Source organism: Pelodiscus sinensis, chromosome 3, assembly GCF_049634645.1.
Source record: "Pelodiscus sinensis isolate JC-2024 chromosome 3, ASM4963464v1, whole genome shotgun sequence".
NCBI lineage: Eukaryota > Metazoa > Chordata > Testudines > Trionychidae > Pelodiscus > Pelodiscus sinensis.
In genome coordinates, this window is record NC_134713.1 from 91,355,503 (window position 1) to 91,370,894 (window position 15,392).

The 15,392-nt window shown below is 39.6% G+C and overlaps 1 protein-coding gene across 7 annotated transcripts in view; it reads right to left on the reverse strand.

Moving 5' to 3' along the window:
• PTPRK (protein tyrosine phosphatase receptor type K) overlaps positions 1-15,392 on the reverse strand; it is a 584,676-nt gene that overhangs the window by 389,391 nt on the left and 179,893 nt on the right. For all 7 annotated transcript variants that reach the window (XM_075924132.1, XM_075924131.1, XM_075924134.1 and 4 more), the window contains exon 3: positions 2,615-2,886. In XM_075924132.1, the coding sequence (XP_075780247.1) occupies positions 2,615-2,886 (272 nt within the window). The remainder of the gene's footprint in view (positions 1-2,614; positions 2,887-15,392) is intronic.

A 15,392-nucleotide genomic window follows, 5' to 3' on the forward strand; every position in this document is an offset into this window, starting at 1 on the left:
TGAACTTTGCTTTTATGGGATTAATAATCCTATGCCATTTCAACCTGGTCTGTGGTATAAACACTTTTAAACTTTTTTTGAAAATGGAGAAAATTAAAGCAGCAGTATTAAAAAAAACTAATAAAAGAGAAAATCATGGCTATGCTTAACAGCTGAAGGGATAAAATTTAATAGAGAGCTCATATTATTTATATATCAGGTCTGGCCATTTTTAGGAAATACTCCAAAACCATCCTCTTCAAAGTCTTTCCACTCACAATGCTTCTAACTTCTACATCACAGTCCTTAGAGCTCTACCAATCAAAAAACAACCAGTGGGAGGAGCTGATAAAATTGTTAAAAAAATAACATTAACAAAAATTCCTAGCACAGTTTTACACTGAAATGGGAAGAAGTTCCATAAACGCCACTGAATCCACCAGGGACGTGTTTATTGCTGTAGATTTCACATAGAAGGCACTCAGATACTATGGTGATGGGAAGCAATATAAAATTCTAAAAATGATATTTAGAAAATTTTCAACACACTACCCTTCATATAAATACTTAACCCAATGAATCAGAAAAGCTCCTTTGGAATTTGACACAAATCCTCTTAAAATCTACTGAAGACTCCCACTGACTTCAATAGGCATTGGATGAGGCACTTAAAGAGTATTGTGCAGAGTTCTGACTTAGATTTTTTTTTGACAATTCTTAGCAGATGTATCTAGTTAACACAATTCCTCCTCACCACATGACTGTATTCTTATGTTCATCAGTCTGGTTTTTCACATCAGATCCCTCAACAGTCTGACAGCAGCAGTTTCAAGTGACCAGAAGGGAAGCCTTCCTTTCAAACTAATCCAGTGTTTCTTAAACTGTGTTCCATGGCACACCGGTGTGCGGCGAGGCAGTCAGAGGTGTGCCGCAGAGAACAACAGAGTTTAAAATGACCACCCTTAAAAGGACAGGCAACTCTCCCCTCCTTCTTCCCCCCCACCCCAATAACTTTTCCCCCAACTCTTTTTTTTTTTTTTTTTTTTTTTTTTTTTTTTTGGGCTTAACAAAAAAGTCTTTGGTGTTCCTCATTAAAAAAAAAATATTGTTTGCTGTTCCTCCATCTTAAAAAGTTTAAGAAACACTGAACTAATCCAATGGAGCCCATTTCTAATTATTTTGATACCAATGACGGGAAAGAACTTTCAAGGTGGTATTAAGACTAGCAGTTTTGACAATGTTCCCTAACCACTAGTAAATTTGCAACTGAAAGCTATTCTGGAGAATTGGATTCTATTCCTCCCTCTGCACAGAGGTGTTATGTGATGCCAATCAAATCACTGAAACCGAACCTTTCGCAGATGGTCACGAACTGTGTGTTCATCATTTTCTGAGTGACTGCCTTAAGACTCAGGGACTGATCTGCACAAGTGCCGAGCACTCAGAGCTGCTCTGGAGTCAATAGGAGCTGGCCTTCAAACACAGCATTTTAGAACACTCAGTAAGAAGTCTGAATAAGTGGGTCCTAAATGTCTCAGATTGGTCACTCAATGGATACTTTGACCTTATCTCTGCTTCAGTTTCCCAATTGTAAAACAGAATAGTAATACTATCTCATCTCACAGAGCTGTTGTGAAAATACATTCATCAGTAGCAAAATACAGGACTATGTAGCACTTTAAAGACTAACAAGATGGTTTATTAGATGATGAGCTTTCGTGGGCCAGACCCACTTCCTCAGATCAAAGAGTGGAAGAAAATAGTCACAACCATATATACCAAAGGATACAATTTAAAAAAATGAACACATATGAAAAGGACAAATCAAATTTCAGAACAGAAGGGGGATGCGGGCGAGGGAGGGAGGTAAATGTCTGTGGGCTAATGATATTAGAGGTGATAACTGGGGACGCTATCTTTGTAATGGGTAAGATAACTAGATCCTTTGTTCAGACTCAGATGTAAAGTGTCGAAACCATCTTGTTAGTCTTTAAAGTGCTACATAGTCCTGTATTTTGCTTCAGCTGCACCAGACTAACACAGCTACATTTCTATTACATTCATCAGTGTTTGGGATGCACCCAGATTGCACTATGATGACAGCCACAGGAAAGCTCATGGTGAAATTACTATAATTCTGTCTTCAAAGCAGGGTTTGAATAGTAACTCTAAAAAAGGCAAGGGATCACACTGAAAAAGTCAATTTACAGAGCTATCCATTAAACAAATACTGTACACCCTATGCACTGAATGAGGCAGGCTTCCAATGGGGGAGGGTGGAGGAAATGTAATTAAAGACTTATCTCAACACATATACACAAAAGGAGACCAAATTAAGAATATATAGGCAATCTTAACACTCACATTTCCTACCTTTTGAGTTCTGGACTTTTCAAGTTTAATAAAGTGCTTGCAATTTAGACTTTTCGACATAATATAAAATGAGATTCCTTGTGAAACACTTCGCATGAAAAATCTTTACCCCAAAAGAAGTGTTGGCCTGAATGGGAAATCAAGCACTTAAAACCATATTGAAAAGCTTTTAAAATAGATCAGGTCTCGTGGATGCCACAGCAATGCATGCTGGCTCTACTTAGGAACATGGTGATGAGATAAGGCAGCACTGCAGGCTTACCTGATATTCATTTGGCCAGAAGGTGCTGACAGCCAGCTCAGCTCGAAGCCAGTCTTTGCCAGTGGAGCCTGTCACATTCCAAATGGGATTTGCAAGAGGTCCCTTATTCACCCTGACTAAGATGTTCAGTGTTCCAGGGCTCACTCCATTCTTGCTATATAAAAGGTAACTGAAATCAATGCAGTGTGTGTCATTTTCCTTCATCGTTGGAAGTTGGAGTCGAGCCTTTTCTCCAGGATCATGGTCTGAGGAATCCACTATCATGTAGGATCCTGGAGAGAGAGGGAGAGAGCGAGAGAGAGAGAGATGAAGATAAACGCACAGATTCAAACAGCGCACTCTAAAACAGAGGGAAAAAAGATTCATGGTATTGGCAAGTACTGATGTTCAAACATATTTAAAATCTCTCTCTATATATAAAAAAACATTTCCTGCGGGATGACAGATTGACGTCATGCATCACTCTGCATCCCGCAGCCCCTCCCTCTACCCTCAGCCACATGGTCTTCCCCGTCCCCCGTGCTATTTTGCGGATGTGGACCATTACGCCTTGCTGAATTTTCCCAGAAGTTTCAAATGAATGCACAAATCTTGTTTTCACTTCCCATCTCATACTTTTGAGTTGTACTCTTTTTGTCGTTTAAGAACTGCTACATTTCATGCCAAAGATGATTATGTTTCAGTGGAGAGTGAAATGGACCATCTCTTTTGTTTGTATGATGGTCCTGAAGTATTTTGTGATCCTGTGGGATGAAGGGCTTTACAAATCTAAGTTATTTTAAGGTACCTTTATGGTCTAAAAAAAACCTTAAAATGGCATTGTGGGGTTCTAAATTCATATAATCTTTGGATTCTTGGGTCAAAAGTTGCTCAATCTAAAACTATAAAAATGGGTTTTCTAACTAATATTTCAGCATCTCAGCCTGGGATTTGAAAGCCAAATTTACGTTGTTCCTAACATACACTACTAGAAAAAAAGGTTCTGCTGTCCAAATTACATGCTCCATTACACTTGTGTGACACACTTCTCTGCAATGGGGATCCAAAGGTGCAACCAACCAGAACTTATCTATCGAGCAAAGACACTGAAAAGTGGCCTTATATTAAGCTAGACTGTGCAACCATTATTCAAGTTTATCACCATTTATTCACACAAGGAGCCCCACTGCCACACTTTGACCTGTAATGTGTTCACTACCATTTCTTTTGATATTTTAGGAATTGGAACTAAGAAATCTTGGTACAAAAAATAAATTAAGATTTTGTTCTAAACCACTGACACACATAGTCAGTCCCTCAACCAGCTATACTGATTGGACTGGCCTCTTAACAAAATACCTTCCATGTTTACATTTACTTTAAAAATATTTTTAAATGAGGAGCAAACAATGACCATTTTTCCAGCAGAATAGAGATTTTATTGAGCATTCTGAAAGCTACCTCATGGGAACAGATCCAACCCATTCTGACTTTACTTACACACTCAGGGAAGCAACATGAGCTTAAGTGAGAACTGTAGTTTGCTGCATATTCAGTGTAACAATAGAATAATTGAAAAGCAAAAATGTCAAACTAAGTCATGCATAACTCATCAGTGGTACAAATAATTATAGTATAGGTAATAAAAAACCCAAAATATATTAACAGTTTATCCTCTTCAGTATTAAGAACCCCGCTGTTAAGCTTTGGAAATTCCAAAGCCTTACAATCTTTCCACATATAGCTATTGTATAGAACTCATCTTCGCTTCATTTTTCAGCATTTAAAAATACATAAGACCAAACCTGCATACATTTATTTACATATGTTCATCCTCCCGCACAACATGAAATGCTCCAGACAGCACTTGTAGCCATTTGTCCCAAAGCCAAAGCATCTGTTCAGCATCTTGCAAACTACTTCTCCCCCCCCCTCCACTTTTAGCAGATGTTATCCCATGAGAATGCAGAACCCTCCAACCACCACTTCCTAAACTGCTTTAGGAAAACTGAAATTCCAACGAGAATTCAATGCCAACATAAACTCAATTATCTTCGAAAAATGTTGAGGGGAGAGATAAAACAGTACCTTAAAACGAGGTTAAACTTGAACACTAGGTAATTCCCTACATTAATTTTCAAGCAAAACACACACACACACACACACACACACACACACACACCACACACCCCAGAAATCCACATTCAAAGAATTTATTCTATCCAGTGACTACTTTTTTTTTTTAACAATGCCAACAGCAATTTATTGTCCTCCACACAAGGTTTATAATCAAAAGTCTGTTAAAATGCATGTAATGTGTCTGTAAAGAAATCACCGAATCATCAACTTGGAACCTGATTAGCTGGGGCAGGGTCATGCTATTAGCCTAGAGCAGGGGGCTGGACTTGATGACCTTCTGAGGTCTCTTCCAGTTCTATGATTCTATTCTGGTGAAATGTAGGATATTGTAAGCACTAGGATTGCCAGATGCCTGGTTTTCAACTGGAAAGTGCAGTCAAAAAGGGAACCTACGGGTGCCAAGTGAGAAGTACTGACTGGACGCAAAAATCCAGCATTTGCTCTCCTGACCAAAGCATTAGCGGAGATGCCGGGTCCTGCCAGTTCCTACTCAGCCAAAGCCTCCTCCAAGCTGCAGGCAGTCTCCTTGTCAGGCTGCATCAGCCCACAGCTCAGCCCAAAAGCAGAGGGAATCGAGCTTTTTTGTGAGGGAGTGGGGAAAAAGAGACAATGCAGAGTGGGAGGGGAAAAAGAGGGACTAGGCCAGCAGTTCTCAACCTTTTCCTGATGGTGACCCATTTTGACCATTCAGGAAGACTTGGTGACCCAAGGCAATTAAAAACGGGGGGGGGGGGGGGAGGGGAGGAGGGGAGCAGAGCCACCTGGGGAGATACTTGGCGACCCTTTTGAAATATAATGGCGACCCATATTTGGGTCCCAAACCATAAATTGGGAAACCCTGGGCTAGGCAGACCAGGGGCAGAGTCCACTTACCAGCAATTAGAAAGGTGGTAACCCTAAACTTTACCCACATGGGCAATCCCCATTGAAGACAACAAAACACACAGAGAATTCAGTAAGACCACTCAAGTGTGCAAAGAGCATATATACACGCTTAGGATTGCCAGATGGCTTCAACAAAAATACCGGACACACCTGACATTACGTCACAATCTACATTACATCTTATTTAGAAAATACGGGACATTTATATTTTCTCATTAATATTTTCTCAATTTGTTTCCCCAAACAGAAAGCTCAAATACTGGACTGTCCGGTTCAAAACCAGACACCTGGCAACCCTATACACGCTTGCAGAAACAGCACACTCTACACCTATGCAGAAGCATACATGTTATAAGCATCATCAGTTATGAAGTAAAACTGGTAGTGTTAGAAAACAGCTGTAGCAGTTTTTGAAAAAAATTAAACTAACATTGTGAACACATTTCATTCCTTTATCATATATCAAAGATGTAATTTTTGTTGGGTAGGTAATAAACATCCCCATAACATCCCCTATCCAAATACTGTTAGCATACAAGTAATGAGATTTTTAAAGTTAGGGATATTCAGCTGCACATGCAGATTAGTGCACCTGAATAAGTCAGGTATTTGCATGTTCCCAGGGACAAAAAGATACCTACCTAGCCCTGTGCAGGGGCAAATAGCAGTTGCATAAGCACATGAGGGCTCACAAGCACAACTGTACATATCTACCTTTGAAAATTAAACCCACAGTTGTTTAGCACGAAAAGACAATAGATTTAAGTTCATTATTGCTTTTAATAAAAAATAATGCCAAATTTAACAGGACCAAATAATACCAATGAACAGGGCAATAAATAATGGACATATTGACTGGAACTACTGTGAAACTAGTAAAGTAAGTGAGAAAGGGGATGTACCTCAAATTATCAATTTTAAAAAAACAGATTACATAAATACTAACTACTGTATAGAGCACATTTTACAACAGAAGACAAAATAGCCTGGTTGATTTAGCCTAACAAAACTCCTCACAGTATTGCACAAGACAAAATAAGTATAAAATGGTATACAATACATTTATTCTGGAAATTAGACTAAGATTGTGTGAGATTATGGAACAGCTTCCAAGTAGGACTACTGCATGTAGACAATCCAACTTATTTTAAAATGGACCTTGAGAAACTTATGAATGGGAATATATGATGGATTGCACGCTATATAGCAAAGGAATGGACACAATGATCTAGGAGTGCCTTCCAGTCCTATTGCTTATGTCAAACAAAGGAGTAATGAGCGGATAGGAAATCAAGAAGCTGTACAAAAATCCTTTATAGTACCTGACTTATATGAAGTACGGTCAAAGTCATATGGCTACCAATCCATAAGACCAGTAAAATAAAACTGCCAATTTTCAAACCCACGAATTTAGAGCTATTGTTATATGTATGATAGTTAACAGAACTGTGTGAGACAGCTGAATGTTTTCGTTAATAAAACGTTAGTCTGCACTGTCAAAAAAGGTGTGCATTTACCAACTTATATTAACCATCTTGCTACAAGATACGCCACTCGTGGCAGCAAAGACAACTTCTGTTAAACATTAAAGAGTGTGTTCATTTTTCTTCCCTTAAATCAGAAATGAGGCGTGAAGAATATCTATTAGGACATCTGATCATACTCTGCGCCAGTGAAGTACTGTTCCGATGTTGGCCAGGCCATTTTTCTGTTACCACTTTTTCTGTAGGACTACTGCAAAGTCCATCACATCCCACTTTCAGGTATTTAGTTTGACTTCCACTGTACTACACTGCCTTGGTACCTCTCTACACATTCTTCCTCATCCTTGACATGCTCTTAAATACTTTTAGGTAGCTTTATCCTTCCTCCATCATATTTAAAACACTGTTTTGCCCAGTTATATTTTCATAATTATTTCCCTTTGCACCTCTGAACTACCTCCAATTTATAAGTCTATTAATGATCCATAATATAATCACCCTCAATGAAGTACAACAAAAAGGTTAATACAATTATCTGAATCATACAAAGAGCCTTAGTGAGACTGAACTTGAAATTCAGATCTAGAAGTTTCAGATACATAAATATTGTAATTGTTTTCATCATGCTATTTTAATCTTTAACCCATTTGAAAACCACTATGCACAAATGGAATAAAGTGGATCCATACTATAATCAGTTAACTGGAAAAAGCCACAGAGTAGTGGAGGAAACCCTGTAGAACACTAAACACCTTGGGAATGGAGATTTCCATAGCTCTGATATGTTCGTACCCCTGAACTAATAACAGTTCAGGTTTCAGGTCCAACAGCTGACACTCAAGGCCAGGCTTCCGCAGCAGCTGAGCTTCCTACTCTGCAAGCCTGTCCCCCTCACTACTAGAAGGTGGTGTCCCAGTGCTGCTCTTACTGTGCTGGTTTTAGCACCCTTCAGCTGACAAGTAGCTGCCACAGGTAAGGATAGGGATGGGTACAGGCTGCCCAGATGCAACTATCTTTAAGATGCAATGCAGGCATACTACAGTGCCTGCTTTTTTTTAAAAAAACTTGGTGGGGGGCGGGGGATCATCCCCACTGCATTACTTCTGGTTCCACACAGTGTCTGACCTCCTGGTCAGTTCATAACTCTGGTGTTCATATCGTTACGGTTCTACTGCAGGGGAGAGCAAAACAAGGCCTGAATTCGGCCCACCCAACATTTCTACCCAGCCCACCTAGCCTAGCATACTTAAAGCTGGCACTGTGCTCAGCTGTCTCTCCTCTCACCTTGCTCTGTTGCCTAGCTGCTCCCAGGACTCTCCTGCTAATTGTGGAGGGAGGGGGGAGAGAGGACAGGAGGGGAATGTTGATGTCAGGGTGTCCCTTTCCACAACTCCTGCTCTGCAGAGATGGGGTACAGGGACATAGAGGAGAGCTGCTCCAGACTCAGATAAATGCTTCTCAAAGAGGCAGTGCACTGTTCCTCATTTCTCCAGCAACCAGCTCTCACTTTCCCATACATACCCAGTCTTTTTGCCACATACACCAGTCTGTGTTACACACTGTCTACCTCACACGGACACCATCACTGTACAACGCACTCTCCCAGTTTCCGTGCCACCGTCATACACACTCAAACTGTGCCATAGTCTGTGTCTGTCTGTCTCTCGCTCATGCATGTGCGCGCGCGCACACACTTTCTCTGGTGCTCAGCTCTGTGGCCTGGAGCCACCCTGATGACTTCCCAACATTTCTGACGTGGAACCCCTGCACAAATTATTGCCCACCCTGGTTCAACTGTGTATCGTAGAACACAAACCCAGAAGAAACTCTTGTGATTAGTTTATCTCATAGACTCATAGACTTTAAGGTCAGAAGGGACTATTATGATCATCTAGTCTGACCCCCTGCACAGTGCAGGCCACAGAATCTCACCCACCTCTCTTAGAATAATCCTCTCACCTATATCTCAGATATTGAAGCCTTCAAATACTCTGAAGACCCCAAGATGCAGAGAATCCTCCAGCTGTGATCTGTGCCCCATGCTACAGAGGAAGGCGAAAAAACTCCAGGGCCAAAAACTGACCTGCTGTATAAGACAAGCATACAACTCCCCTAAAACAATTCCTAGAAAGTATCTTTTCAGAAAACAAGTAAGCTGAGGTGTTAAATGCTTATTTTTCTTCATTAAAAAGGTAGACTGCAGTCAGATTGTACAGGCAACCAATATTCACAACAAGAGGAAAAACACAATCCAAAAGAGGGGGGAAAAAAGGCTAAAGAATATATAGAGAAGTTGGATGTCTTAGCCTAGCCAGATCAACTTCACCCTAGAATAAATAAGAAACTAGTTGATGTAATCTTAGAGCCATTACAGAATCTCTTAGGGTATGTCTACACTGCATTCCTCTTTCGAGAGAGGAATGCAAATGCAGCCAAGAGCAATTGCAAATGAAGCGTGGATTTGAATTTCCCGTGCTTCATTTGCGTAATTGCGGCTGGCTGCTTTTCCGAAATGCGGCTATCTCAAAAGAGGATATTTCGGAAAAGCAGCCAGCCACGATTATGCAAATAAAGCACGGGAAATTCAAATCCGCGCCTCATTTGCAATTTCGCTCAGCTACATTTGCATTCCTCTCTCGAAAGAGGAATGCTGTGTAGACATAACCTTGGAGACTTCATGGAGATCACTCCGCACCAGCTCTTCCAGGGTGTAATCTACTCGCCAAGGGTGAGTAGATTGCACTATTTGTTGAGCCCTGGCAATTATAGTACCTTGATTTAAAGAGGGGAATAAAGAGCACCCAGGGAATTACAGACCTAACTGGAACACCTAAAAAGATACTGGAACAAATCACAAAATCGATGTGGAAACACCTATAAAAACAGGTTATACAGAAAAGTCAACAGATTTGTCAAGAACAAATCATGCCAACCTAATTTCTTTCTTTGATAGTGTTACAGCCCGAATGGGATGAGGGGAAGCTGTAGATGTGATTTATCTTGATTTTAGTAAAGCTTCTGACAGAGTCCGACATGACATTCTCGTAAGCAAATCCCTGAAATGCTCATTAGATGAAGTAACAGAAGGCGGGTTAATATCTTAGCACAGGGGTCACCTCTAGCCTTTCATTTCTACAGTTCTCTATGAAGAGTGTCACATATCTTTCCGAGTCCATAATTATGATGAAAGAATCGTTAACAGTAATATAAATATATGTATTTAAATAGAAAATAATAAAAAGCATTAACAGCTTTTTTCCTAGATACAAAGAAATCCTGATAATTCACAGTTCGTGGGTGGCACACAACAACAGAATTTCTTTTTCTCCCCTTATCTCCTCCAGCTATGGATATGTAGATACGTGTACTGGGAATGCATCTGCTCTTCCGACATTTTTTATGAAAGAGCAGATGCACTCTTTCAGAAGCCCTGTATTCCTCGTTTTATTAGGAATAAGTGCTCTTCCGAAAGATTTGGTTTTTCCGAAATTTGGCCCATTGTGGACTGGCCAAATTTCGGAAAATCCTCTTCCAAAAAAATAACCTGAAAAAGCAGCAATCTAGGCATAGCCTCTGATAGAGTTCTATGATAGATAGCATCCTATAAAATCGTGTCCCACATGGAAAAATGTAAAAAAAAATTCCTGACATAACCAAAGATATAGAGGTTACCCAATAAAATTAAGAGGCAGCGGGTTTAAAACAAACAAAATGAAGAATTTCATACAACACACAAAAACAACAAATAGTACAGTAGCACTTAAAAGACTAACAAAACATGTAGACAGTATCATGAGCTTTCTGAAGAAGTGGGCTGTGTCCATGAAAGCTCATGATACTGTCTACATGTTTTATTAGTCTTTAAAGTGCTACCATACTATTTGTTGTTTTTTTAAGTTTATCCTGTACAGACTAACTCGTAAAAAACAAGTAAGTCTTTTAGGAAAGTGTCAGTGAGGCCACCAGTGAGAGTGAAGCTCACAAAAAAACGTGTTCTGAGAAACCCCATATTGGAACATGCTCACTTACACAGCCTTTTCTAGCAGACCTTAGAGAAAAGGGCCAGAAAACTCAAGAAAAGGCTGTATCAGCCATTGAAATCAAATACCCTGCTGCAGGTCCCACAACAGGATCTTTCTTTTTAAGAAAGTAAAGAGAAAAGGGAAAAAAATGGCACTACTTTGAGTCAAGCAGACCTGTTGTAAAGAAGGTGAGAGCTCTGTACATTGTAACTTTAAGCATCCATTATTTGTCATGGCACTATAAAGCCATGACTCAAAAGTTAACATCACTATAATGCAAAGAAATATGGAATTTGGCATTGAAAACATTGAATCACTTTCCACAAGTGCTTCTCATTGAGAGAAGGAAAGAAACAGAGGGATGGATATTTAGGTCAAGGATTCTCAAAACTACTACTTGTCCAGTCAATCTTTCAAGCCTAGCCATTTTCCCATCACCTTTTTCGAGAGACGACTGCTTTAAATAACAGTAGCAACATGAGTTACTTCCAACATACCAGAAACAACTTGAGTGTCAGTTGTGTACATTTTTTGAAAACAACATCATGCAATCTTTCTGGTAAGACTTACAAGTGTATTAAATCCAGTTCTTCTTGAACATTAGTACATAAAAATTTAAATTTTACATTATGTTTACTTCTTTTTGCCTAACTTCTGATAAAAATCACATTGTTACTTTTTCAGTTGAAGATGCTGTTTCCTGGAAAAAGAAGACTTTATTCGAACAAATATAAAACTCAAAATAGAAACGAGTATGTGGTTGAAACAGCCTCGATAATATGTCACCTATGTTATGCTTTCCTCAAGCCTGATCCTAATACTCCTTCCTTGAGAACAGGCAAGATCCTTGTACTTTTACCAAAAAAAGAAGACAGGGAGGATCTCTAAATCTATTTATCACACAGTCCCACAGTTTACATGACCGTACATCTATTTTTTATTTTTCTTATAAACAGTCCTGATTTTCTGTTTTCAGAACCTTTTTGGGAGAACCTGACATTCTTTATTTTTATTTAATTAAACAATCAAAACATTTCTCCTTATAAACAACATGTCACGAAGTACTGTTAAACAGAGTAGAAATTTATTCTGTTTATACGGAACATTCATACCGGACAAGGAGCCCTGCCTGTACTGAGGAACAGCAGCATATAGCATGCAAACTACAACTCCTATAAGACACTAAGACAGTTCAGATAAGTACCTAGTAATGAACTGACCTGAAAAAGCTTCGGTTCAGTTTACTAAACCAACATGTTGATCCAGGTCAACCCAACACTAGGGATGTGAACAACTAGTTGACTATCCAATAAGCAAATTCTTATGGGATAGGCGACACGCTAGTCGACTAGTCACTTCCCCTACCCCTTGCTCCCTCTATCAGAAAAAAGCAGTAAGGAGTGGGGGGAGAGGAAGGGGTGCTTCAAACAGGCAGCACTGCATGGAACCTGGGGTCAGATCCTGGGCTCCACATGGCACTGCAGCTTTGAAATGCCAGAGTCCGCAGCTGGCCCGGGCTGCAAAGCAGGAGTGCCACATGGAGACTGGGATCTCCCACTTTGAAATGCTTTATGAAGCCGGGGGGTCAGCTGAGGAATCCCAGGCTGACATGGGCTCCATGCAGCACTGCCACTTTGAAACGCCATGGGGAGCCCTTTTTTCCAGCCTCAGTAATATGGTAAGGAGGTGGCATGGGTTCTTGAGTGGACATGGGGATACAGCACTTGCCTGAGGAGGGCAGGGTTGTGGATTAGAGTCTCAGCCCCCACCCCCTCCAGCAGCCCACGCCCTGCCCACCCTGGGAGCTCTGCTTGAGTCCCCCACTGTCCTGTGCTCCCCAGAATGCTTTCACCTTTGAAGTGTAGCAACAGCTCGAGGGCTGTTGTTATACTTCTAAGGCAGAGGTGCCCTTATTGACTAATCAAATAGTCAATGCAAATTGCATCGACTATTCAATTAGGCAATTAAAAGACATTTTACATCCCTACCCAACACTAATCATTTTGTTTTGTTTCTGATGCAGAATCCCACCTGCCTCCCCCAATCTAGATTTTCCCGGAAACTGCACTTTTCATCAAACTCCAGCCTAGTTCTAAAAATAGCATGAGTCTCAAAAGCGTTCTGACAGATAATCAGAAGTCTCTGGCTCTGACACACAACCAGGAGGAGAGAATTTTGAAGGCACAAGCCTTTGACTGAGAATCCGCCATCAAATAAAAAAGAATTCCAACTTACCGACAGTAAGAGATTCTTAGATACTTTTAACTACTGTGATGGGAGGCATAGACACAGACCTATATTAACCCAGCATTAATCTCTGAATGCTAATTCATCATTGCCTCTTACTCAAAAGAGGCCAGTACAGAGAGATGATCTGAGATACCTTAGCCATCAATGGTTATGACAGAACCTTAGGCCAGAGGTTCTCAAACTGTGGTCCCAGTCCTATCAAATAATTGTACTGACTATACGATTAAGCTAGGTAACCGCAATTTAACATACTTAGTGCCCATTCATCTAAATCAGCGATGGGCAATCTGCAGCCCATCAAGGTTTTGTGTGTGGCCCGTGGAACATTTTTTTACTCTTGCCTACGTGCAACGTTGACAGATTCCTCTGGCTTCTGTCCACTTAGTTTTTTTCCTGCTGGTATTACTAAAGTAACATGCATGTGAAGTGAGGTAGATGCTGATTGCACACAAAGTTGATTCTGAGTACCATGTGCTCCCTCAGCATCCAATCAAAGCACTGCTATGGTTCAGTAGAGACATCCTATAAATTCTAGGTACACAGGCAGAGTTAGCAAAACTACCCTATCCCAGCAAACCATTTTTGTTGGAACAATCTTGCGGCCCACTGAGATGGAGGGCCATTCATGTGGCCCACTCACTGACCTAGGTTGCACATTGCTAATCTAAACGTTTTAATGCCTAGTCTGATTTATTAAGCATTTATGCTTTTAAAATTTTTTAAAAGTGCAAAACTAGCTTTGCCAAACTTACTTTGTCTTTCCTACAGGGCCTTGATTCACTGCAGTGAATGAGACAGGACTGTACAAACCTTTCCTACACAAATATTTTGGAAAACATTCTAGTTATTAAAAGTATTAATGTGTTAGCACTATGATTTTTAAACAATTCAGGAAAAAAACAGATTTTTACCAGGTTGTCAGAAAGCCTGCCTTATCTAAAGATTTTTTATTTCCATACATTAACTAATAGGAGTTAGAACCATTCACAAAAGACACATTTGTGTTTGGTTTTAGAAAGAGGATGTTTGTATATGGCGGGGAGGCAGTTTGTTGTTGTTTTGGGTTTATTTTGTTTTTTTAAGAAATATCAGCAGAAATTTTTTTGTTGCATAGTTTCTCTCTCAAACGAAATCCTATTTGCTCAAGTTTCCAAAACCAACAAATTATACATTCCCCTCACATGGAGGCCAGGCCTGAAGAATTTCTGTCCAGAAGGTGAAAACTGGACAAAGTTTAAAGCAAGTGGAAAAAAAAGAAAATGGAAATGTTTAAACCTTAACTCTAGTTGTTGCCATACATTATTTATATATAATGATACACAATTTTGAGTTGCCTAATTTTAGAAGTTAAAAATTAGACTGCTCCAAATAATTATTCTTAGAAAAATTGTGCACTCAAACCTCCCAAATACTGAAATAAATTTAAGAAATGCAATACATTCAGTCACTTTTTCTCTGCATAAAGACCTTATGCTTTATTATGCAAACAACTAATCTTAGCTAGAAGCAACCATTTTCAACAAGTTTTTAAGAGACAAAAAACTCGAGAATTTTAATTTTGTTTGTTTTTTGACCACATTAACAAAATTCCTACATTCTAAAAATAATTTTGCACTTATTCTGATACTAAATAGAATTCAGACCTCAACTGGTACAGAAGAAGTATATCATAAAAGATAGCATTTGCATTTAGAGTATCTTTAAGACACTATCAACTGCTCCAAATGGAATAATGTTAAAATAGGCTAAGAAACACATACTTATTTCCATAACCTTAAGACACTAAAAGTGAAAACAGAAATGAAATTACCTATTCTCTTGATGATAGCTATTCTCAGTTGTGAATGAGAATACTAAGACTCCTCTCGGTACACCTCCAGGCTCAAAAGGGTAAAGAAAACTCATAATTCCTTATTATGACTATATGCAAATAGCAGTTTGGGTTTGTTTGAGTAGATGTCTTGAGAAGTTATGGAAAGAAGATTAAACCCCCTATATTTCTCAAGAGTCTTTTGAAAG